At 49.8% G+C, this 23,805-nt stretch overlaps 11 protein-coding genes and 1 non-coding gene; 6 read left to right on the top strand and 6 right to left on the bottom strand.

The window, feature by feature from the left end:
* Positions 1-753: 753 nt before the first annotated feature.
* FFUJ_13735 (uncharacterized protein) lies at positions 754-2,804 on the top strand (the record flags this gene model as incomplete). XM_023581670.1 has 4 exons in its annotated part: positions 754-1,292; positions 1,352-1,497; positions 2,322-2,365; positions 2,592-2,804. 4 exons carry the CDS (start codon positions 754-756, stop codon positions 2,802-2,804), a joined length of 942 nt encoding a protein of 313 aa, XP_023434334.1.
* Positions 2,021-2,113, bottom strand: tRNA. The gene has a single exon. It is a non-coding gene (tRNA).
* A 141-nt stretch (positions 2,805-2,945) lies between the features above and the next one.
* On the top strand, positions 2,946-4,871 carry FFUJ_13736 (uncharacterized protein; the record flags this gene model as incomplete). Its single annotated transcript, XM_023581669.1, has 1 exon — positions 2,946-4,871. The coding sequence occupies one exon, from the start codon at positions 2,946-2,948 to the stop codon at positions 4,869-4,871; it is 1,926 nt and encodes a 641-aa protein (XP_023434333.1).
* A 372-nt stretch (positions 4,872-5,243) lies between these two features.
* On the bottom strand, positions 5,244-6,278 carry FFUJ_13737 (uncharacterized protein; the record flags this gene model as incomplete). XM_023581668.1 has 2 exons in its annotated part: positions 5,244-5,869; positions 5,930-6,278. The coding sequence occupies 2 exons, from the start codon at positions 6,276-6,278 to the stop codon at positions 5,244-5,246; spliced, it is 975 nt and encodes a 324-aa protein (XP_023434332.1).
* A 686-nt stretch (positions 6,279-6,964) lies between these two features.
* FFUJ_13738 (uncharacterized protein) lies at positions 6,965-7,345 on the bottom strand (the record flags this gene model as incomplete). XM_023581667.1 has 2 exons in its annotated part: positions 6,965-7,029; positions 7,078-7,345. The coding sequence occupies 2 exons, from the start codon at positions 7,343-7,345 to the stop codon at positions 6,965-6,967; spliced, it is 333 nt and encodes a 110-aa protein (XP_023434331.1).
* A 390-nt stretch (positions 7,346-7,735) lies between these two features.
* On the bottom strand, positions 7,736-9,326 carry FFUJ_13739 (related to type-III integral membrane protein, involved in copper and iron homeostasis; the record flags this gene model as incomplete). XM_023581666.1 has 4 exons in its annotated part: positions 7,736-8,110; positions 8,158-9,003; positions 9,053-9,130; positions 9,180-9,326. 4 exons carry the CDS (start codon positions 9,324-9,326, stop codon positions 7,736-7,738), a joined length of 1,446 nt encoding a protein of 481 aa, XP_023434330.1.
* A 1,259-nt stretch (positions 9,327-10,585) lies between these two features.
* Positions 10,586-11,134, bottom strand: FFUJ_13740 (uncharacterized protein; the record flags this gene model as incomplete). Its single annotated transcript, XM_023581665.1, has 1 exon — positions 10,586-11,134. The coding sequence occupies one exon, from the start codon at positions 11,132-11,134 to the stop codon at positions 10,586-10,588; it is 549 nt and encodes a 182-aa protein (XP_023434329.1).
* Positions 11,135-12,510: 1,376 nt separating this feature from the next.
* Positions 12,511-14,768, top strand: FFUJ_13741 (related to transcription initiation factor tfiid 100 kDa subunit; the record flags this gene model as incomplete). XM_023581664.1 has 3 exons in its annotated part: positions 12,511-12,738; positions 12,786-13,591; positions 13,640-14,768. The coding sequence occupies 3 exons, from the start codon at positions 12,511-12,513 to the stop codon at positions 14,766-14,768; spliced, it is 2,163 nt and encodes a 720-aa protein (XP_023434328.1).
* Positions 14,769-15,555: 787 nt separating this feature from the next.
* FFUJ_13742 (related to vacuolar protein sorting-associated protein VPS5) lies at positions 15,556-17,338 on the top strand (the record flags this gene model as incomplete). XM_023581663.1 has 3 exons in its annotated part: positions 15,556-16,092; positions 16,147-17,130; positions 17,180-17,338. The coding sequence occupies 3 exons, from the start codon at positions 15,556-15,558 to the stop codon at positions 17,336-17,338; spliced, it is 1,680 nt and encodes a 559-aa protein (XP_023434327.1).
* Positions 17,339-17,660: 322 nt separating this feature from the next.
* Positions 17,661-18,140, bottom strand: FFUJ_13743 (related to ribosomal protein YmL36 precursor, mitochondrial; the record flags this gene model as incomplete). Its single annotated transcript, XM_023581662.1, has 1 exon — positions 17,661-18,140. The coding sequence occupies one exon, from the start codon at positions 18,138-18,140 to the stop codon at positions 17,661-17,663; it is 480 nt and encodes a 159-aa protein (XP_023434326.1).
* Positions 18,141-18,993: 853 nt separating this feature from the next.
* On the top strand, positions 18,994-19,503 carry FFUJ_13744 (uncharacterized protein; the record flags this gene model as incomplete). The annotated part of the gene is made up of 1 exon (XM_023581660.1): positions 18,994-19,503. The coding sequence occupies one exon, from the start codon at positions 18,994-18,996 to the stop codon at positions 19,501-19,503; it is 510 nt and encodes a 169-aa protein (XP_023434325.1).
* A 1,578-nt stretch (positions 19,504-21,081) lies between these two features.
* Positions 21,082-23,240, top strand: FFUJ_13745 (probable heat shock protein 80; the record flags this gene model as incomplete). XM_023581659.1 has 2 exons in its annotated part: positions 21,082-21,339; positions 21,396-23,240. 2 exons carry the CDS (start codon positions 21,082-21,084, stop codon positions 23,238-23,240), a joined length of 2,103 nt encoding a protein of 700 aa, XP_023434324.1.
* Positions 23,241-23,805: the final 565 nt, after the last annotated feature.

Genomic DNA, 23,805 nt, shown 5'->3' with positions numbered 1-23,805 from the left:
AAATACCCAGTGCTTCTTCACTTTTTTCCTTCCCTCTCTTCTTCTTTTTCTTCTTCATCATCATCATCATCATCGAATTCGTTTTTGTGCTTTCGAGACCTGGTGTCCCGATAATAATTCCACGTGTTAGCACCGCCAGAAAACCCGCGGTCTGCCTGACAACAGGATGAGTAGCTACAGCTGTTGTTGGTTGGACCGCGGGTTTTCTGGCGGTGCTAGCGATCCTACAAACTCATCACGCATGATACTTGGTACCTGTCATGCGTGATGAGCTTGTAGGGCCTGCGCGCGAACGTGAGTTACTGCCAGGAATCTTTCAAGAGGAAGTCTAACATACGTTTCAGGCTGTATCCCCTAGCACACCAATTTTGGCTGGATCTTGAAGACCTACAGTCCCGCCATTGTGTTGCCACGACACATGCACCTGTAGATCTTCAAGATCCAGCCAGATGCCCGGAATGTGTATCAGCAACGCGCGCGATCGAACGCTCTCAAAAGGAGTTGTTTCATTGTTGTGTATTGCTTTTTCACTTTTTGCTTGGGTACGTCGGCTTCTTGCTCCCCTCGATGCGGCAGTGGACTTACAGTATCAGCCAACACGATTAATGGACCCGGATATGTCGTAAAAAGGTGTCCTATTACTTTCCTCCTTCGAAATCTTCTTCATCATAAAAAACCTCTAATTCTCGAATTGCCAACATATATCTCCTGGGCGTAGCCACTGGTGGCAGGCCCCGTACAACCCGACAGACAATGGAAGCTCGGGTCCCCGACGATGATTTGCTCTTCATGAGTGAAGAAGACTTCGTCGTAGACTTTGCAAGCCATGACCTGGATAACTTGCCATGGAATGCTCCATATAATACGAATGACGCAGCGTTTGCCGACGTACACCAGGGAACAGCCTTTGCAGATGCAATCGATTCAGTCAATACGAACTCATTTGGCATTTACTCCAATCATACCAATCCAATTTTATACAACACTCAAGAGCTACCAGCTCTAGATACTACTTATCTTGATATCTTACCTACGAACTGGGACTTCATGATGATGCCCACTGATCCCATCACTACTACCATTGCTGGTTCTATAACAACCACAGAGCAATCCGATTATTCCACTACCTACACAAATTCTTCCTCCCCGACGACTCAAAGCAGTCCAACAGGACTGTCACAATCACAAATATCCGACCCCTTATCGGCAAAAAATGCCGAAAACGCATCAAGCACATCAACCAGAAGACGAAGAACGAAGATGAAACCAGGCACTAGACCCTGTGACTTGAAGTAAGCCATCCTTACCAGATTTACATCAGTAATTCGCCCATACTAAAACTTCCTTCAAGAAGACAGAAGCGAAAAGAAGATAAGCCTGAGAAGTGTCACATCTGCGGAAAGGGGCACCAGTGGAGGCGCGATCTGGAGAGGCACTATTGGAGTAACCACCCAGACGAGGCAGTCAAGATGGGCCTTATTCGAAGCGAATCCAAATGTAGGCACTGTGGAGAGTATTTTGCGAGACGAGATCATCTGAAAAGGCATTTAAAGAGGAAGCATGGGGGTAGTTGAGCGTGTGAGCTGTTGGGTAAACCTACTAAGCTGTAGTCTCCTTTGTCATGAGTTTTAGTTTCCTTGTTTGCAATGAATAAGTACAAATGAACCTAGATGCTCTGTATAAGTGAGGTGCACAGCCAGCCCAAACAAGATTGTATATGTTCCTTCGGTGGTACAAGTCCTGTTAGTGAGGAGGCCAGTCTAAACTTAGGATCCCGGTCCTAACTTACAACAAGACTTAGGTAAATGAGTACAATCTTAGAAACGCTTTTTAATACCCTGGCTTCTTGCCTTGAAGTTGTTCTAGATTAAATAACTGCCTCCTCTTTAGTCACGCTCTTTTTACTTCTCGACTCCAACATCACAACAGCATCTCCCATAAATCCATGGCCGAAGGCAAAAGAGAAAGAACGCATACAACGTAGTCGACAAAAGACCCCAGAACAGCAAAAGATAAAAAAACTCCGGTACAGGGAATCGAACCCTGGGCTCCGCGGTACTGATCCCTCAGCTGAAGATGAGAGCGCGAAATGTTAGCCACTACACCATACCGGATGCAATTGCTTGAAAACGGAGCTCCAGTTGGTCTCTATGATTGCCATACAGCGAAGTGCAGCACTTACTCTTGACCCACCATGAATGGCAGGGTTACTTCCTCATTGTCATTATCATTGTTCTTCTTTAAAATAATAGGGGTTTTTTGCGTTGTGCGTGATAGAACAGCCTAGGTAAGCTGTGCCAAAGTCAGGTTGACAGTGACAGTGACAGTGACACAAGCCCATCAGTCACCCAGCAACGACCCTGGCGTACACAAACTGCCTTCTCCTTCTTGCTCTCCTCCTTCATGATGACCCCTCTTTCTCCGGTCACAACAGCAAACACAGCATCTTGTTTCATTTTATTCAAGTGAACTAGGCTGTTGAAAGGCTACTAGGGGACGGTAGTTTTGGAAGATATCGTATTCCTCGGCATCGCTTAAAGCTATAAAGCACATATACGTCCACCCCCTTGCATACTCTCACACAAACGCAGACTTCCGCGCTCGTGTCAACAACCTGTGCGACAATGTCTTCTACAAGTGAAGACACTCCTTCTATCATGTCACTCGATGACGAGCCTCTTTACCGAGCACCTGAAGGCTATTATGTCGGCGACGAGTGCCCAAATGAAGAGGAGCAGTTCACTTTCACTTGTCCCTACATTCACTGCGATGGCTGGATCTTTGCCTCTGCCGAAGAGTGCTAGAAGCACGACAAGAACTGGCACCAAGGTCCCTACGCGTGCGGGCAATGTCATGTGAACTTTGCTGCTTGGCCTGCACTCCAGCGACATGCAGAGGCAAGTGCGCATAACACCCAGTGGATTTGTGAGGATGAAGACTGCGAGATGGTCGGAGAAGCTTTTGACACAAATACCCTCTTTTGCGAGCATGTTCGAAACTCAAGTGGCCACAAACACTTGTTTGTGGATGAGATTGCAGATGATAACGACTCGGTTTTCACACCATCTCTCAACTCTGGTCACCAGAGCGCAGAAGATGATGTTTTTGGGCCCTTCGAACCAGATGGAAATATCTGTAACGAGCCCTGTTGTCGACATTACGGTACGGACTACAAGTGCAAGTCTGAGTTCAACCGTCACGCAGACACAGGTGCTCATCGAACTGCCGCGAATCTGAACAAAGTCTTGCTCTCGGGCATCCCAACTACCTCCGCGCTCCAGGCCGAGCAGGAAGGTCTTCGTTCATTCCGCTGCACTTCCCGCCGCTGCCACCGACACGGGGAAGTCTTTAGTACGGCAAAATCATTTTTCAACCACCTGAAAGACGAAGAACATCGTGATGGATGGTATGTCAAATTCGACGACGACGACCTCAATTACAGTAGCGATAGAGATGTCTTGCCCGGAATTCAGTTCTATGCCGGCGGCAAAAAGGGCAGATGCGTCAACGAGAAATGCCCCCGGTTTCGTTTCCAGTTTGACTCTTATGCCGCTATGAAGCAGCATAGCAGATCACTCGGTCACGCCCGGGCGGAAGAATACATGGGGTTTACAGACGCGGACGAATCAGGCGAAGAAGTCTGGAAGAAGAGCGCGGTACACGGCATGGAGGTTGCGGAGGATGGATTACTCTGGAAATGCACCAAGCAAGGCTGCAAGAAGTTCAATGTTGTCATCAAAGGGCTTGGAAATGCCAAGAGTCACTACAACTCTGATACTCACCTCATGGCTGCGGAGGAGGTCGCCACTTCATCTGATGAGTCCGTCGAACATATCGAAGGCATGGAGTCCTTGAAAGACGGCGACGGCTGGAGATGCCTCAAGCGCGGTTGCCGGAAATTCAACAAACTATTCTCGCATCTGGGCAATGCCAAGAAGCACGCCAGCGGTGACAGCCATGCCTTAGCCGAGGAGCCTGACTCTGCAGATGAGAATCTCGACGGGTTGGAGTACTCAATGGAGGAAGGTGTCTGGACCTGCGTTAAACCTGGCTGCAAGCGAATGAACTCCACCTACCAGCATCTGGCCAGCGCCCGAAAACACGCCAATGCTAACTTTCATGCTCTGGCTGAGGAACCTGCGGAGGAAATCGTGGAGGACATCGAGGGCATGATGGTTCTGGATGGGGTGAATGCTTACATGTGCATCAAGTTCGGCTGCAAAGGCTCAGGCAAAACCTACTCCAACGTCCGCTCAGCCAAGTTGCATGCGAACGCTAGACCTCACATGACGGCTGGCGAGGTTTCAGCTTTCATGCCCAGTCAGTTCAACATGGACTTGTTTGCAACCCCGACGCGAACTCCGAGGAACCTACTGCTCACGCCCATGGAGACTGAGGAGTCGACCATTGTTGTCACCCCGGGGAGCCCTTCTGCTGGTCGTGGAAGCAACCCTGCGGGCCATGCAACAGGCGCACGAAGCAATGCCTCTGCTCGGACTGCGAAGGCGATTCGACTACGAGGGCCTTCGATTAATAAGCAGGAAGAGCTTGAGAGAAAAAATCGAGAACTAGAAAGTCGTGTCGCCAAGCTAGAGATGCAGATTGGCCAGGTTCTTGGTTTGCAGAGTCCTCAAATCCAGAACAATGCGCACTATGAGAACTCTCAGATTCATCAGAGTTCCCAGATTCATCAGGGTCCCGAGATTCACCAGAGTTCCCGGGTATATCAGAGTGCAGAGTTGTTTCAGCAGATGCCTGAGGCTCCTCAGACTTCTGAGACTACATGCGCGCGTGTTGAAGGTTTATTCAAGTTCGTGCGGCCAGCGTACCGTCCTAAGATGTCAATGCCCGTTGACGAGGATGAACTGTGAGAGGTGTTATTGTTGAAATTACAGAAGGATGACGGAATGCTCTCAAGTGAATGAGATGGCATGTCGAAGGGAAAACCTGTTGAAGGAAACCCCTGATGAAGGGAAAGGAAGGTCGATGTTTCATGTTGTCATTTTACAGGACTGGTCGGGAAGTGTTGAAAATAATTGCTTTTAGATACTGGCTGTGCGTAAGGGTCTAGATACAAGACATGATCGAGAATCAAATCTATGCGAGTTCTGTCCCATTTTATCAGAAATGCCCATTTCCAGTCTTCCCGCGAAATACCAGTCTCAGCTTCGTGCTGAGAAATATGCGCTTCTGTCGCACTCCCGGTGTCTTCAAGACAGTCCTCAATCCTCGCCGCTCCCATTTCAGTCCTTTGCTTCCAATTGTTCGTCGTCGCTAGCCGTGAGTGACAAGACCTCCATGTCATCCGCCACATCCTCCAGTGTCATCTCCTGGTCCTCCTCAAAAAGCTCTCCGGTGCAGATGAGTCGACCTCCAACAACCTCAAGATCGATCGCTCCATCAGTTCCAAAGTAGTGTTCGTAGGACTCTTGATCGATAGCCAACTCCATCTGCGGAAGGTCTCGGACCTCGTCCTCGTCTTCGGCGAAGTAAACCTCGAGGTCAACGATGGAGTGCTGGGCTGGGACACCCATGACTTGAGCTCCGTGGAAAATGTTTGGTTCTTCGTCATTCGAATCATCTGAATCATACAAGGGTTCCGGGTTGAAAATGCTGGATGCTTCAATCTCGTCGTTGACGAGATTATTGTCATTTCCATGAACCGCAAACTCCATCTCGGAATCACTGTCGGAGTCGGTACTTTCGGCATCATCTGTGACCATGGGCGTGTCGTTGTCAGAGTCCTCGGTGTTGATGTTGACAAGAGTTCCCTCAGAAATGTCTGTATCGTCATGGATGCTGCCCTCAAGAGAACTGTGGTGTTCATCCTCTTCGTTATGTTCGAGCAGAAACGGGATCGCTTCTTCCGCTGCAGCACCCTAAACTGGCAGCAAGTTCAGTCCGATCTGAATGTCCTCCAGCGCAATACCAAGACCTCGCGCTTCCTCCAGCTTGCGGTTGCTCTTCTGGATGAGATCCCTGCGCACCATACTGCTAGCCTCCTGCGCTTCGAGAAGATTCAACGCATCTTCTTGAAGAGCATCGTGCAGAGACCCTGTAAAGGGGTTCCAAGTGCGGCCACTCCATGTAGCAAGGCAGTCGTCTCCGATAGAGATGTCGTTGAGGGTGATGCCCTTCTGTTTCGCTTCCTCGAGGCGGCGGTTGGAGTTGTAGAAGACGTGGTTTTTGAAGTCTGCGCTCATCAGATTAAGGAGCACGATTTCCGTTAATCGCTGAGTGACATTTTGTACAAATTCGGCAGACAATGAGGTGCTCATGTTGTGATGGGAGGGCGAGAGCGCTCCAAGTTGAGGTTTTGTGGATGTAAAGAAGAAGCTACTAGCTGCGAGAAGAGATAAGAAGAGATGTGGGTTAGCGCCTGGGTTGAAGAAATGCGATTTCGGTATTGATTTGGCGGGTTGTGGTGCGGTGATGAGGATAGAGATGAAGGTAGGTAGGTTCAAGATTGAAGATTGAAGATGGAGGTTGAGCTATTGAAAGAAGAGGTAAGTGAATCACGGCCGATCCAATATTCCAGAAGGACAGCCGCCAACTGTCTCTTGTCTCTGCATGATTGCAGCATAAATATCCATCCAGAAACTTCACAATGCAATTGTTACCATCATGGGTTCGGCAGACACAGTTGGAAGATTTATTATCAATTCAGTTGATCTTCAGATGATCTACGGTCTCCCTGCATATGTAACTTTGGGACCTCGACCTTTGGCCCTATGGAAGTTGAAGCGCAGATTCCTCCGTGCCATCTATAGCAGTTTTTCAGCCTCGTCCAGTCCTTCATCTCAGGTATGCCTTTCGTTCTGAAGGCTCGTTTTCGCCGCGAGGTTCGCCTCGTGGTAGAGTCTCTTCGCGAGCTGTTATCGTCGTTGCAACAGCTCCTCTTCGGAACTCTTTTTCATTTGTTGTTCATTTGTCGGTTTGTCTTCCTTTCCCCATCAACTTTCCCTCACTGAATGTCGCCCATCTCAACCTCCTCGGCCTTCTCGCCCTCACCCTCAACCTCCGGCGCATCTATTCAAGTCAGCACTCTGTTACTGACCTTCCAAGCAGACAACTTACCCTTCATCTCCGCCTCTCCCTCAGCTTCCATCTTTCTCTTCATAGCGTGCGCCAGTCTCTTCTCTATCTTGCGCGCCTTCTTGGCGCTCACCTTGGCTCTAGGTCCGCTCGTAGGCAAAAGCCCTGGCCTGGCGCCTCGTGTAGTATCGGCCTTTGCGACCTTATCCTTGGGTGCTTGTGATCGCTTGCGTCGCTCTTTGCGGGCGCTTGAAGCGCGCGCCGCAAGGCGGTTCTTGGAAGGGCCGTTGGGGTTGCCGACGGAAGGCATTGTGACTGTATGTGTTGGTTTTGGTGATGGAAGTTCTGCGTTAAGAGGCTCTCAACTTTTTTTTTACTGGGGTCGAAAAACTCGGTGGAGGTTCGGTAAGGAATGCGCTAAAGTGAGCCCCGCCGCGGGGATCGGCAGAGCTGCATGTTCCAGAACGCCTCCTCCAGAGACTCAACACGAGGAGACAAAATGTTATTCATGAATCCCAATCAATTGCGCCTCGAATGTCTAAGTAATACAATTCTGAAAATGCCGCTTCCCATGCCATCAAGTAGTCATTTAAACATCATACACATGCCATAAAATGACGCCAGATACCCCTATGAACAGTCTAGGTATGCACCATCCCCTCCCCAAATGTACGTCTCACAAGAGATCATATGTCCTCCCCTAAGCACGAGTCTGTTGGTTTCGTCCAACAGTAGCTGCGCTGTCTTCGCTGTTGGGTCCGAGCATTCTTCGACTAGGATCGTCATCGTCATCGCTCATCAACCCATCTAACTCGAATTCTTGGGCATCCCGCAGTTGACCGTCTTCCACCGCGAGCCCGTTGGCATAGTGGTTGTTGCCGAGCTCCTTGGTGTCCAGTACAGGGTGAGCAAGGCGGTCCCAGAGACCAATGAGCATATTGACGAAGAGGAACATGATCGAGGCGAGCGAGTAGGTAATAAGGATGTACGAAACGTGGTCCATAGCGGAGCCAGCCACAAGATTCATTTGCTCCTCTGTAGCGCCCATGAAAAGGAAGCCAGCGGCATACATGAACTGCAAGTGTTAGCTTAAGTTTTATTGTGAAATGCGGGCTGACTTACAAAAACTGGAACAAACTGGAAACTGTTGGCAGTTCGGCCATCTTCTGAGATGGAGTGAGCATCCCTGAGCACAAAAGCAATCTCAATGATACGAGTAATACCCACGACCATAAGGGTGTAGCCAAACATTGTATGCGTAGCTGCACTGACCATCAGCTCCTGAGGATGGGCAGACATGGCCCAGCCTGTAATGAAAATAACGAAGCCGGGGATGAAGTTGCGCTTGGGGTTTCCGTCGCGGTCCTTGCTCAGCCAGATACCAGCCAAACCAGCACACCACCAGATGATTCCCATTGTCGTATGTTGCCAATCGTTCTTGACCCAGTCGGTTCCCCAGCGATGCTCGGTAAATGTGTTAACGCAGCCCCATGCAGCAATCGCAACGCTATCGTAGAACTCCTGCGAGCGACCATGTCGTCGGATCCAGAGCTGGCCAACAACGAGGATAATGGTGAGAACAATTCCGTAGGCGATGAAAGCACCACCCATAATGAAATGAGCGGCGCATTGTCCAGTATGATCTCCCTGGCAAAAGCCAAGAGCTGTGATTCCACCAAAGATCATCTGCGTCCATGACAGGACTGGCATGAGCTTGCCGATGAAAGAATGACACGGGCGGATCAGCTTTCGAATTCTGCCATTGATGCCTTTCTCCCAATGTCCTTTGAGGTATAGTCCAAGAACAACCTGCGCGGCAAGGAGAAGCTGAAGAATGTGCGCAAATTTGCCATGAACGTGATTGGGAATGAACTCGCGGCCCTTATGCGCATGACCAAGGAAGAAGCCAAGAATGGCGAGAATGGTGCCAACGGCTTGGGTCGGAACGTGCCATCGATTCTTGGTCATCTAGTGGATGTCAGTGTGGTGCCAAGGCTGAGTAGGTTTGTTTACTTACACCCAAAACCATACCGACAGGGAAGATAACGCCGTACGCTAACATCTGAATGAAGATGTGAATCCATAATACCGTATCCTACTACTCGTCAGCCGCTGGTCCAGATTTCCAGGCCTGTTAAACGCACTAAGGGTTCCAAAGAGACTGTTTCGCCCTCAGGAATATGGCTTGCATCGTGGTCGTGGGCTTGCACAGCTGTGACGAGAAGCGCAACTGTCGCAACCTTGGATAGTGAAGGCGCCGCAATGGCCTTCGACTTATAACCGCCAATCATGGCCGTATCGTCCTCGGATTTCCGTCAATATCACGATTCAATGTCTCCGTGCAAATTGTGAGCAATCGCAGTTTCGGCTCCGTTCTTCCCGCCGTAACAACCGTCGGTGGGGGATCGTCGATGTCTAGCGGCGTCCAAATTATTCAATTGTAAGCAGCAATCGCTGGGGGATCGTGGCTCGATAAGCGAGTAGATAGCGAGATGTCGAGAGCGAAGCAAACAAAGGACTGCGTTTGTACTACGAGGCGGAATAAAACTCCTCTAGGGAGACCAAAGGTGACGAGGAAGAAGGAGATGAGGAAATTGGGCAAACTCAAAAGTTGTTTCCTGGTGTCGGTTCAAGTAAAAAGGCCGCCAACCTCTCCCACTTCCCACCTCGGGCCCTCCATACTTGAGGTTCCAGGGGGCTCCATCGATTGAGGGCGTCATTCCGGAGCATTCGGCAGCCTGTCATTACACAAAGCGCGATGGTGATTGGTTGCTTTTGATATCAGGCGTGGTGCTTTCCCACTAATTCCTGCAGCGCCAGGGGGGTTGCCGGAGCTTTATTGTCCGCTAATAGAGCAACGTGCGTCGACTGGGTCCGATATACCCGAATCCAAGAATGCCATGTTTGCAACCAAGTCTTGGTCCTCTTGGAGTCTGAAGTCAAGTGTTTTCATGAGCAGCTTATTAGACATATAGTCGCCCATTAACCAAAATATAAACAGAAGTCCTTGAAAATGCAGCTCATGCATTGGCCTCACCATCTCGTAGTAACGGGAATATACTGACTCTGGTAGATGAAGGCCATCGCTTGTTCGATGGTTGGAGTCGTCCCCAAGAATTAGAAGTCTTGGCATTAATGGACTCGAAGCTGATCACTGATTTATTGGACTCCATTTTACAAGTGCTGTGTTTAGATGTCCGTATATCCGTCCAATTCTTCTCTTAGCATCCACCAGTACGATACTACCTTGCCGTAGCTACCTACCCTAGGTGAGGTAGGTAGCTAGGGGAGGAAAGAAAACTTAGGGCCTTGATCTTAGATGACAAAAAGATTTAGATAGCTTAGTACAAATTTAGCCCAAGTTAAGGGTATCTTTTGCTGGGTTTATTAGACTCGGAACATGAAGTTCAATCGTCAATGGATTTGTATTGTGTAGCAAAGGTTTTGAAGGGTTGTTTCACCTGTAGTTTTATCAGGATGACCGGGAAGATAATGGTTCCTTTCTTAAACCTTCCAGCAACATTGTATGTACCACTCAGGCCAATCCCATCTATCGTGATCCCGACTCCAGCTTTGCTTCCTTCTCCTTCAGTATTTCCTTGGCCTTTCCCCAGAGCTCTGCCTCCATATCCCTCTCAACTCTTGTCCCTCGACTGTTCAGCCAACCTGCTCCGATGATGCCCACAGCTCCCACTCCGTTAGGCGTCGGTTGTGGGATAATGGGACCCGTCTTATTCAGACGAGGCGGTGGAGCAAGACTGATGATATTGGCTTCTTCGAGTGCCATGACCTGGCGTTTGATCTTGACGTCGACGGTGTGAAGGGCCCTGAAGAACTGATCTGTCGCAGAGGCGAAGGCTTCTTTTTGTGTACCAGGATCTAGTGATGGCTTCGTAGGTTCAGTTGATGGATCCACGCTCTGGTCGGTTTCTGTGGCTTTTGGTATTGTGAGTGCGTTGAGTGCTGTGGCAGTGTGTTTCATGAGCTGGATGATTTGTTGGTCGATGGCGTTGAGCTGGCGGATGTTCTCTTCAATAGTGAATGGCTCATTGCGTGATGATTCGGCACCAGCCATCTCGACATCATTTGGAGAAGCCATGACTGTGGCCCGCACTTTGAGAGCTATTCGTGGAAGTGCGATGAAGTTGACGATGCTGTGTCTTTGGATTTATGCTCAAACCCTCAATTTAACACAAGGCTCAGCTGGAACAAAGGGTTGTGATGGTTCAGTCCAAGAAAATACACAGGAGAGATAATCAGGCATTCAATCTTCAAAATCGCCCTACTTTGATGCAAGCAGATGAATGAAACCTAAGGGAGTTCTCTGTGATAATGAAGCTGAAGTGAGTTGAAGTGCAACCAAAACGGATCTCATTGAATGAAAGATCAAGTGAGAGGTACGTACCCGTCGTCACTGGCAGATGGCGGTGGCGGCCCGTGCGTGCATGCTCAATCAATTGTTTCAACAGCAGCACGATGAATTAGGAGGAACGATGGGAGAAGGCTCCCAAGATGCGAAACAACAAAAGAGAATTAATTATTGGACCTAAGTAGCTTGGATATTGTTGTGTGTGCCACCCTCTTATTGTCTCGCAGAGTTCAATATCATATTGCGCCGCTTAATCATCGGTTAACCTCCCGGCGCGCTCTGCTAAGCTTTGGCGCGTTTGATCATCCACGATTCACTTTAACTTTCAGCATTATTGAATCAAGGTTACAACTCACACAAACCTTGGGATCTCATCGTCTTCTTAGCTACAATCATTCTTCTTCGAACCATCTTAATTCACAGATAAAACCGACCCCAACTCTTTCGAATATCCGATAAAGAAGGACACTGCCACAGACTGGCGGTTTGTGACCTCTCATCTCATCACCTTGAAGAGCGACAGGAGCTGGTCCCCATCTGCAAGACACAGCTGGGTTATGACATATCGCTGAGGGACACTCGCTCTCTGTTCCAGCGTGTGGCGTAGATAGGCTGGCTCGAACACCTAGGCTCCAATCCAAACTCGCCTTCTTCTCTCACAGTCACTGCCCTTCACTATGTCTGGGCCAGCACAAACATCAGGCGCACCTCAAGCGCCAGGCTATCAAGGACCTGCACCAACACCCCCAGCTCCAACACACGCAGCAGCAACCGCCGCGACGGGCCAAAGTGGCTCATCTGGAGGCCCAATGTCGAATCAAAACCTCAACCAGATTGTAAGTCACTCTCTACTTGTTTGTTTGATGAATCTCCATGGTCGTCTCATTCCATTACACCACCAACATAACGGCGACCATTATATCATCTGCCCCTTAGCACTTTCCATGACAACACATATCAAGCATCGCCCATACTGCACATTGGCTTCATGTATCCTGTCTAGGGTGCTTATCTCAACTTCTCTTCATCTTGAGCCGCAGTAACGCAGGCCATCATACATCCATTACAAACACATATATTTGATCAGCTCGCGCACCATAATTATCATGGAACCTCCGCCGAAATGTGCAAACACTGAACTCAATGCACAGGTCACGGACTACTTGCTCAAAAGGGGGTTCAACCGAACCGAAGAGGTGTTTCGTCAGGAATCCAAACATCTCGGCCCCGATGGCAAGCCTATCTATCAACTGGCCAACCTCGGCCCCAAAAAGTACCAACGAGCCTTTGGACTTCTACGTGAGTGGGTCGAGAACAACTTGGACATATACAAGGTATGCCGTGGTGACCATCTTACTGTTTCCTTTGCTAACAACCCCAGTTCGAACTGTCCAAGCTGCTATGGCCCGTCTTCGTCTATTCTTTCCTGGAACTTGTCCAGCATGCCTACACTGAAGATGCTAAGGCTTTCCTCAGAGACATCGGGCCCAACTTCCAGCCGGTACACGCGGATGATCTCAAGACCCTTGGTACCATTACACTACCACAGCACATAAACGAGAACCCCATGACAAAGCTGTATCGGGAAAACAAGTACCGAATCCCCCTGAACCAACATGCCAGCGGTGATCTTTTTAACTTTCTGGAGCGTGAGTCTGATCAGGGTGGTTCCGTGATTCGCCAAGTCCTGGCAACCTACTGCCAGATTGATTCTACAGCTCGTGGACCTATTACCCCCTTCAGTTTCGAAGCTGTTTACAGAAGGTCAAGGAACATGGAGATAGAGAGCATAGATACTAACGAAGGTATCCCGGGCGTCAATATTGGCTTGTCGAACAAGGACGTTCTCGACCCAACTGCTCCCCTGAAGCTTGGACCACTTCCTATGGATGCCGACCTGCGCGACGATGTGCGAGCTGAGCTTGAGGAAGAGGAGCGACGAATTCCGCCCCCTCCCGGAAAAACATCGCTAGTGGATGAGTTCGACCAAAAAATCAAACGTGAGGAGAGTGCAGATGCCCCAAGCAGAGCAGAGTTACCCTTACCACCCTCAAGGCCGAGGGACATTATGCTAGAAATGCAAAAGCTTCGAGAGAATCGCGACCGTTTCAAGATCGACGGTGCGACGGGGGGCGTGGGAGTCCCTATCAGCGCATGCATGTTTACATTCCATAACACACTTGGAAGGTGAGTTTTGACAGCCCCGTGGGAACCGCTGATACTAACAAACTTCAGTGTTGCATGTATGGACTTCTCCAACGATGGACAATTAGTGGCAGCTGGTACCACGGAATCTTACATTCGTGTTTGGTCGCTGGATGGTAAAGCCTTACCCACGATGAACGCGCACGAGAAAGAAGCCAAGTTCAACAGCCGCAAATTGATCGGACATTCCGGACCCGTTTACGACGTGTCCTTCTCCGATGCTGTTTCTGGCCCTCCGCAGAAGCTCTTTGGCGACGAAGGGAAGTCGAACCCTGCCATGGACACGAGACCGAAGCTGCTGCTATCTGCATCTGCGGATGGCCAGATTCGTCTGTGGTCACTAGAGTCTTGGAGTTGCCTGTGTCTTTACAAGTCCCACGATGGACCTGCTTTCAGGACACTCTGGGGTCCCCATGGACACTATTTCATCAGTGGAGGATACGACAAAGCTGTTCGACTGTGGATGCAAGATCATGCTTCCCCTCAACGATTGTTGGTTGGGCATGACACGTCCATCTCAGCACTTGCATGGCACCCTAATGGCCTCTATGTCTTCTCCGCCTCTGACGAGACTGACAAGTCGATCCGTATGTGGTCTGTCGTAACTGGCGGTTGTGTCCGCGTGTTCACAGGCCACAACGAATATATCACCGCCTTGGAGTGCGCGCCAAATGGCAAGATCCTAGCAAGTGCCGATTGTGCAGGTAACATCTTCTTTTGGGACCTTGCGAAGGGAACACGCATCAAGCGGTCACGTGGCCACGGTAAGGGCGGAATTTGGTCACTCAGCTTCAGCGTTGAATCCAACGTGCTTGCTTCTGGTGGTCAAGATGGCACAGTCCGACTCTGGGATGTCGAGCTGCCTTCTGATCCCCAAAAGGCGAGCCAGCAACAGACAGGTCTCGATACGACAGCAACAGGGGCTGATGGCACAAGCGCAGGAGGCACTGCTGGTGAAGCTTCTCGCGTGACAGCCGGAGCTTCAGGACCAGCGGGTACCAGTGGCACCACCGGAACTCATAAGAAAAAGAATAAGGAGGTGATGATCACTCCCGATCAGATCAGCGCGTTCCCGACGAAGAAGACACCAGTGATGAAGGTCAAGTTTACACGGATGAACTTGGTAATTGTAGGCGGCTGTTACGACCCCGAACGTTAGGAGCGGGAGGCAGTCGACCCAGTTGCTCGCGAGAAACGGCGAAGGCAACAATTTGCCGCTAAGTTTGGAATAGATTTGGGGCTGACGGCGAGACCTCGCAAATAGTCGACGATGAAACTGGGCCAGACAATCAGGAGAGGCGCAATGGGCTACCTTCGTATAGCAGTCATGATCATAGGTATTAAGAATATACAGCGAGGGCAGGATGATTCCGATCGAGACTAGATAAAGAGACTGGTTTCAGTGAACAGGCTGGAATAGAGAGCAGTCCACAGGAAATCGTGTTGGGGCTGATGTCATTCTTTGCAACAGAGCATGGATGTCCTATAGTAATAGAATCTGAGTAATAACCACGGAATACTGTAACGATATGGCCATATTTAATTACTGGTTGTATGTGTGAGCATTCTATGGTAGGTAAGTACCTAGGCAGTCTAGGGGAGGAAAGAAAACTTAGAACCTTAATCTTAAGTAATAAAAAGATTTAGGGAAAGTTATATAAATTTAGGATATTTTTATTAAGCTTAAGATATCTTTTATTAGGTTTATTTTAATACCTGCTAATAATATCTGGTGTTTTCTTGCTCCCTAAGGGCAGTCTTTGGAGGAGTGTAAGTTGAAGCTGGCTGATATAACAATACGTACCTGCCTGGGGAAGAGTGGGGCCGTCTCCGCTGACGTCCGCATGCTCCCCAAGCTTCCAACCTCTACCTCTCAAGCCCATTCTATCAACCTCGACGACTTTAAATCCCAACAGAGTAGCGTCTCGCGATCGCATTAATTAGATATGGACGTCGAAGAATCGCCTTGGGCCGACTCATCACAGGCCGCATCGCAACAGGCATCGCAGCCTGAAACCGCGGCCTCGCAATCGTCCAATCCAGCTCCCTCCGCTTCCTCGTCGGCCCCTCGTCCATCGAGAGGACCTCGTCGCCTGGTCGCTCAACCCACACGTCTCGAAGCTGTCGATGATCCTCTCGGTCCTCTCGGCGCCGCCACCGAAGACAATGGCCCTGCCCAGGATGCCCCTCCGGTGCCTCCGCAAAAGGAGCAGATGGTAATTCGTACCACCATGCCGCAGCCCCAGCAGCAGCGACGACCTGCGGATCCTCACCATATCGACGATGACGAGAACGATGGGCCAAAAGCTCCTCGCGCACCTCCTCCCGTTGAGGCTGCCCAGCCCAGTGCCGTTAGGAGCAGCAATCAGCCGAGCGTTAGTGTTGAGCAGGCTGCCAAGCCGACGTTCCAGATTACGGTTGGAGATCCTCACAAAGTTGGCGATCTGACAAGTTCTCACATCGTCTATTCCGTTCGAACCAAGGTATGAAGAGTCGGTGTCCAATTAACTCAATCAAACACTTACGCAGAGAAACAGACCACTTCCAAAGGATACAAACAGCCCGAGTTCGAAGTCAAGCGCCGATATCGCGATTTCCTCTGGCTTTACACAACTCTCCATGGCAACAACCCTGGAATTGTGGTTCCACCTCCTCCTGAGAAGCAGGCTGTCGGTCGCTTCGACAGCAATTTTGTTGAGAGCCGACGAGCTGCTCTTGAGAAGATGCTTAATAAGACCGCGATACACCCTACGCTCCAGCACGATCCCGATCTGAAGCTTTTCTTGGAAAGTGAAACTTTCAATGTGGACGTTAAGCACAAGGAGAGGCGGGAACCCATTCCTACCGAGAGCAAGGGTGTGCTTGGGTCTCTGGGTATCAACGTCGGAGGCGGAAACAAGTTTGTGGAACAGGATGACTGGTTCCATGATCGCAAGGTCTATCTCGATGCTCTCGAGAATCAGCTCAAGGGACTTCTCAAGGCTATGGAGACCATGGTCGGCCAACGTAAGATGATGGCCGAGGCAGCTGGGGATTTCTCAGCTTCCCTCCACGCACTCTCCACCGTTGAATTGTCACCCTCACTATCAGGCCCTCTTGATGCTCTTTCCGAGCTCCAGCTTACTATCCGAGATGTGTACGACCGCCAGGCCCAGCAAGATGTTCTGACATTCGGCATTATTCTTGAGGAGTACATTCGCCTCATCGGTTCAGTTAAGCAGGCTTTTGGCCAGCGACAAAAGGCGTTCTATTCATGGCATGCTGCGGAATCGGAACTACAGAAGAAGAAGGCCACACAGGACAAGCTTTTGAGACAAGGAAAGAGTCAGCAAGACAGACTCAACCAGATGAGCGCTGAAGTGGGCGAGTCAGAGCGCAAGGTTCACCAAGCCAGACTTCTTTTCGAGGATATGGGCCGGTTGATGAGGAGCGAGCTTGATCGATTCGAGAAGGAGAAGGTGGAAGACTTCAAGAGTGGTGTTGAGACATTCCTTGAAAGCGCAGTTGAGGCGCAAAAGGAGGTGAGTACAGTGGAAGCGGTGAAGATGGAAGCTTGCTAACCTGTCACAGCTTATTGAGAAGTGGGAGACATTCTTGATGCAGCTTGACGCCGAGGACGATGAGTCAGTATTTTATAGACCACCAGTATATCAGCAGCAACAGCAGCAAAAGGGAGGCGATACTGCTGTTGACCGCGCTCGAGCGAGGATAGACGAAGACTCGGACTAGATGGACCGGGCGTCGGTTTCCCCTACGCATCTTGGCGGTTCTATCTGGTAGCGATGAGGTTGAGCTCCTGATAGGAGGAAGAATTATATTCACGTCCACAGCGATGTTTGACTATTGATCAGTTCCGAGAATCGGAGACACGTGTTTTTTATATCTTACAAGCCTCGGGGAGCTTTATAGCTGTTGTACATATCGAACCGCCCCTCATACTTCCAATTCTCGGATGCCCTCAATAGTAATTTATACAAGACTCATTTTCACCCACAAACTGACAATGGGTTGTGGTTTTTGTGGGGCTGTTCTTCCTCTATTATATCATTGATTACTTTCTCTTCTTTGCCTGCTTCTTGGGTCCCGAATCCCTCATAGCGTTCGCATCTTGTGTCGGCGCATATCCAGCGATAAGATCCGCGTAACCTTCGTCAGCTGCCTCAGCAGTGCCTTCGCCCTCCTCAGCATGAGAAGCATCATAGGCACGGCCGTAACGTTCTCGGAAAGCAGCCAATTTACCAGCCTCATCAAGCTCGACGTTCTTGAGTGACTTCTCAGATGGCTGCCACAGCAATGTGTTGCGTGTATCCTTTGTAGCGCGGTAAATGGGCAGTGGTGAAGTTGTTCGCATGGTGTATGCGGAGCCGTCGGATAGGGTGACGAGCTGAGTGAATGTGTATGGTCGGCGTGGTCGAGGAATGAATGTGGCATGACGGACTTGGCCGAGGGAGAGGCGGGTTGGTGAGCATGATGTTGAGAGTGTTGTTCGTAGAGGCGAGAGAGTCGCCGGCGACACTGAGAACTTAGCCATTGTGAATTTGAAGCGCTACTAAGAGCGAGGCCGGAAAAGACGAATTGATGGCCCTGGCAGCGATTGACGACCTAGATTGGTGGTGAAGGTTCGAATAGGTAGGCTTGAAGTCGATCGGTAAAATTTAGGATGCGAGGTCCGAGTGCGGGTACACCAAGCATGGCCTTCAGGGGGCAAGAAAACACCGGACCTAAATTTAATATGACAAAATAAACTTGGTAAGAGGTATCCTAAGTTCATATTAAACTTAGAATTAACTTATACTAACTGACCTAGGTCTTTTTGTCATCTAGGGTTAAGGTCCTAAGTTTTCATTCCTCCTGGGTTCGGGATCTTATCGATAAGAAAATGATCGTTCTTCGTCATTTCTAGACCGGCTCGGCCTCCGACTGCGAACAAGTGAAATAAAAAGGCGCCTTTTTACACAAGGCGATTTCACGTCCTCTTTGCGGTTTATTCGAGGCTATTTTCAGTGCATTTGTTGATAATGCGCTGTGGTGGTCAATGAAGAGCTCCCGAGCGTTGCGCAATGGCGCTGCGACAGTACTTGTCATGACGAGAGGCGGGACCAGAGGATTCAGTTCTTTGCGGAATACTGGGTGCCTCCAGCCTTCAATAAGAGGAATGGATGTTTGTGGAATATACATGGCTTCGATGTCAGGGTCTCGTTCGTCGCAATCGGCGCTACATCGTGAGTGGTTCTGCCATGGCCTGTTACTCTAGCTAATGCTATACTGTAGATAGAAGAAATCACACAACTGCGACTGCAACTACATGGCATACATCCCCAGCCAAACCTCCGACCGTCCAGCCAACGAAACAAGTCCCTCTCTCCGAACAGCTACGCTCTATCATGCGTCTCCTCCCCCACAGTGTCGTTGTCTGTACATCAAACCAACCTGGCGATGGCCCTCGCGCCATGACGATGTCGTCTTTTACATCATTGACACTCGCACCTACACCTCTCGTCACATTCAACATTGCCACGCCGAGCAGAACTCTAGATGCTATAAGAGCAAGCGGTGGTTTCAACGTACACGTCTTGTCAGGGGATGAACGAGGCGCAAATGTTGCGAGTCACTTCACAAGAGGCAATTTTGGAGGGAATGCATTTAAGGGACTGGAATATACCCAAGAAGATGACGAAGCGCCCATACTAAAAGAGGACGGTGTCATGTTTGCTCTTCGGTGTAGGGTACTCCAAGATGCGCCAGAGGGAGGACTCTTGAGAGTGAGAGATCATGTCATCGTGGTGGGAGAGGTAGTAGAGATGGTGAGGGTTGGGGAAGAGGAGGATGAGGATTTTGGGCTTGTCTATGCGGACAGAAAGTATAGAGAGGTCGGAGTAGTGTTGGAGATGTAAGTGATAGGGATTGTATCAAAAGCTGGATAGTGTATAGTACCCTGTATAACATGAGAATTCAAGGCTTGGCGAAGAACACAGGGTTGCCGTGGTTCTCGAAGGTTCACGATAAATGATAACAAATTACGGATAATCTGGAATAGAAACGAGCGATTTCATGCTGTTGGATTGTGTGTAAGTTTGGCTTCTGGCTTGATGTTTGAGGTGGATATCATGGTCACTTGATGCTCGATTGGCAAACCGCCAAAGAACAAACCAGAAGAATCACAAACAATATCCAATTTTAGCAGTTAAGCTGCCTACAGTTTGCCCAAGACTAATGGGTGCTGAGTATATTGCTTATCTCAGACAATCTAACTGCCTTTCGATCAACCTCGGCATGAAACATTTGTTACTTGTACAGGGACTCAGCCTTGCTCTCAATAATTGCATGTCATTGGTTTACACAAATTACAAAAGGGCTCAGCACAGCTACGCTTTGAACTTCGCCTGGGCTACTGGCAGATGGGTAGGCCTCAATTGAAACAGGTGGCCGTCGTAAGCAATGCCCAGGCAGCACACGCAACAGTCGATTTCTGTGGCTAGAAGATTCGATTCGATCGAGGGGTTGTTACTTTCGCTGGGGTAAGAAAGCGGAAGCGGTGGGACTCTGAAATGGAAAGCCTAGGAACTTGAACAAGGGTCTTTTTCAGCCTCGAATGAGGGGTCACTCAAAGATCCCTCCATGGCGATAAGGCTCTGGAGCAATTTGTCTACGCTAACAATGAATGGAGGTTTGCCGTCACGATTGAGTTTCTGTATGATTCATGTAGATCAATGAAATCTCTGTTTTTCACAATCACAGTGGCTCATTGTTTGACTCGGATAGCCTGATGGGGTTTGTGGTACCTTAATTCGCAAGAGATAGACATTTGGGGCGATGCACGTCGAGCTTGTGAAGGGCAACGTGGAAAGAGTCTAGCAAACAATGGCCAATCACACGAGCCTGATCCGATCCATTCATCTTGCCTCCCTCCTGGTCCATTTGTGCTTTTTTGGGGTAAGCAATGTTTGTATCTGCTCTGAGAACAAGAAAAACTCGAGGCTTTAGAGGAGATGCCAAAATAAACTCAGTAAAGAGTCTCCTAAGCTTAGCCTAAGTTACCTAAAGATTTTCGTCGCTTAGGATCGAGAAGCCTAAGGTTTATTGCGTCCCTTAGGCTCCTTAGGCTGACACGGCGGGCAAGATCGTTGGCAGACCGCAAAGGTGCAGGCGGAATCAGAGGCAAACTGAGCAGTGTTGGCCACCTCTTGCCGCCGTTGCTGGGCAAGGCCAGCAGGCAAGGTACGATGGAGCTAGCGGAAGGCGGGGGAGGGAGCTGTAGCGGCGCTAGGTAGGTGGGCTCTTCCACTTTGGCCCGTAGAATCTCATGGAACCCTTCACAATGGCGGCGGGCAGAAGCAGATGGAAGGAGGGGCCGACCGCGCCTACATATTATATTTTTCTTGCACCTACCTCTTCAACCTTCCTTTCCCTCCAAACCATTTTTCTTCCTTTTTTTCTCTCACATAGTCACGATTCCTTTGATACCCGACAAAATGTCTGAGACCTTCGAGTTCCAAGCTGAGATCTCTCAGCTTCTCTCCCTTATTATCAACACCGTCTACTCCAACAAGGAGATTTTCCTGCGAGAGCTTGTCTCCAACGCCTCAGATGCCCTAGACAAGATCCGATACAAGGCCCTTTCGGACCCTAGCCAGCTCGACTCTGGCAAGGACCTCCGAATTGACATCATTCCTGACAAGGCCAACAAGACCCTTACCATCCGGGATACCGGTATTGGTATGACCAAGGCTGTAAGTTGATCTGTCTATCAGATGCATATGCCACATACAGTACTAACATCATGCAGGACCTTGTCAACAACCTGGGTACTATCGCCCGATCCGGTACCAAGCAGTTCATGGAGGCCCTGACTGCTGGTGCTGATGTTTCCATGATTGGTCAGTTCGGTGTCGGTTTCTACTCTGCCTACCTCGTTGCCGACCAGGTCCGTGTCATCTCCAAGAACAACGATGACGAGCAGTACGTCTGGGAGTCCTCCGCTGGTGGTACTTTCTCCATCACTGAGGACACCGAGGGTGAGCCCCTCGGCCGTGGTACCGCTATCATCCTCCACCTCAAGGACGAGCAGACCGAGTACCTGAACGAGAGCAAGATCAAGGAGGTCATCAAGAAGCACTCCGAGTTCATCTCATACCCCATCTACCTCCACGTCGAGAAGGAGACCGAGAAGGAGGTCCCCGATGAGGAGGGCGAGGAGGTCACCGAGGAGGGTGATGACAAGAAGCCCAAGATCGAGGAGGTTGATGACGATGAGGAGGAGAAGAAGCCCAAGACCAAGAAGATCAAGGAGACCAAGATTGAGGAGGAGGAGCTCAACAAGCAGAAGCCCATCTGGACTCGCAACCCCCAGGACATCTCTCAAGAGGAGTATGCTTCTTTCTACAAGTCCCTTTCCAACGACTGGGAGGACCACCTCGCTGTCAAGCACTTCTCCGTTGAGGGTCAGCTCGAGTTCCGCGCTATTCTCTTCGTTCCCAAGCGCGCCCCCTTCGATCTCTTCGAGACCAAGAAGACCAAGAACAACATCAAGCTCTACGTCCGACGTGTCTTCATCACTGACGACGCTACCGACCTCATCCCTGAGTGGCTTGGCTTCGTAAAGGGTGTTGTCGACTCTGAGGATCTCCCCCTCAACCTGTCTCGTGAGACTCTTCAGCAGAACAAGATCATGAAGGTCATCAAGAAGAACATCGTCAAGAAGTCTCTTGAGCTCTTCCAGGAGATCGCTGAGGACAAGGAGCAGTTCGACAAGTTCTACAGCGCCTTCTCCAAGAACCTCAAGCTTGGTATCCACGAGGACTCCCAGAACCGCTCTATCCTCGCCAAGCTCCTCCGATTCAACTCCACCAAGTCTGGTGATGAGCTTACCTCCCTCTCCGACTACGTCACCCGCATGCCTGAGCACCAGAACAACATGTACTACATCACTGGTGAGTCCATCAAGGCTGTCTCTAAGTCTCCCTTCCTGGACGCTCTCCGCGAGAAGGGCTTCGAGGTTCTCTTCCTCGTTGACCCCATTGATGAGTACGCCATGACTCAGCTCAAGGAGTTCGAGGGCAAGAAGCTCGTCGACATCACCAAGGACTTCGAGCTTGAGGAGACCGAGGATGAGAAGAAGGCCCGTGAGACTGAGGAGAAGGAATACGAGAGCCTCGCCAAGGCCCTCAAGAATGTTCTCGGCGACAAGGTTGAGAAGGTTGTCGTCTCTCACAAGCTCGGCACCTCTCCTTGCGCTATCCGAACTGGCCAGTTCGGTTGGTCCGCCAACATGGAGCGTATCATGAAGGCCCAGGCTCTCCGTGACACTTCCATGTCCAGCTACATGTCTTCCAAGAAGACCTTCGAGATCTCCCCCAAGTCCCCTATCGTCCAGGAGCTCAAGAAGAAGGTTGAGACTGACGGCGAGAACGACCGCACTGTCAAGTCCATCGTCCAGCTTCTCTTCGAGACCTCTCTCCTTGTCTCTGGCTTCACCATTGACGAGCCCGCTGGTTTCGCCGACCGCATCCACAAGCTTGTCCAGCTTGGCCTCAACATTGAGGAGGATGACTCTGCCCCTGCTGAGGCTGATGCCGCCACCGATGCTCCTGCCGCCGCCACTGGTGACAGCGCCATGGAGGAGGTTGACTAAATGACCACGCACGCTAAACGGGATACCATAAAAAGTCAATGGAGTTGAAGGGTTTCGGTTTTTATGAGCAACATGGTCTTTTTTCTGTCTTCTGGTTTTTATGCGGGCTTATCGGATTTGAGCAGCCGCTTATTCTGCCATAATTCATTCCCCAGTCTTGAAAGGAGGACGGGGTGTAACTCTAGTTAGCTCTATGATTACGAGAGAGATGAAGTAGACGCGAAATGGAAATGGTATAGAACAATGTTGTCCTCGTCCTTAATGTGATGTCAATGTGTGAATTTATCGTAAATGACAAGATTCAGGTAGCTTAGTATAAGTTTAGAGTATATTTTGCTGAGCCAACTTAACTTAGTACAGGTTGAAGATATGTTTTACTGAGTTTCTTTAATTTAGTACCGGTTTAGGATATATTTTGCTGAATTTATTTCACACCCTGTATCAAGGTCTGATGTTTTGCTCACTGAGGACAGGTTACGCATTGAGGCAATGACTCAATCAAATTTACTATGGGGGTATATAATCTATCTTTGTAGGATGTCGAAGTAGTCCATTCCCTCTTGTA

The sequence above is a fragment of the Fusarium fujikuroi genome, chromosome FFUJ_chr08 (genome assembly GCF_900079805.1).
Source record: "Fusarium fujikuroi IMI 58289 draft genome, chromosome FFUJ_chr08".
NCBI classification, from domain to species: Eukaryota; Fungi; Ascomycota; class Sordariomycetes; order Hypocreales; family Nectriaceae; genus Fusarium; species Fusarium fujikuroi.
Note: the sequence above shows the minus strand (reverse complement) of the source record. Positions and strands in the feature narration are given on the sequence as shown.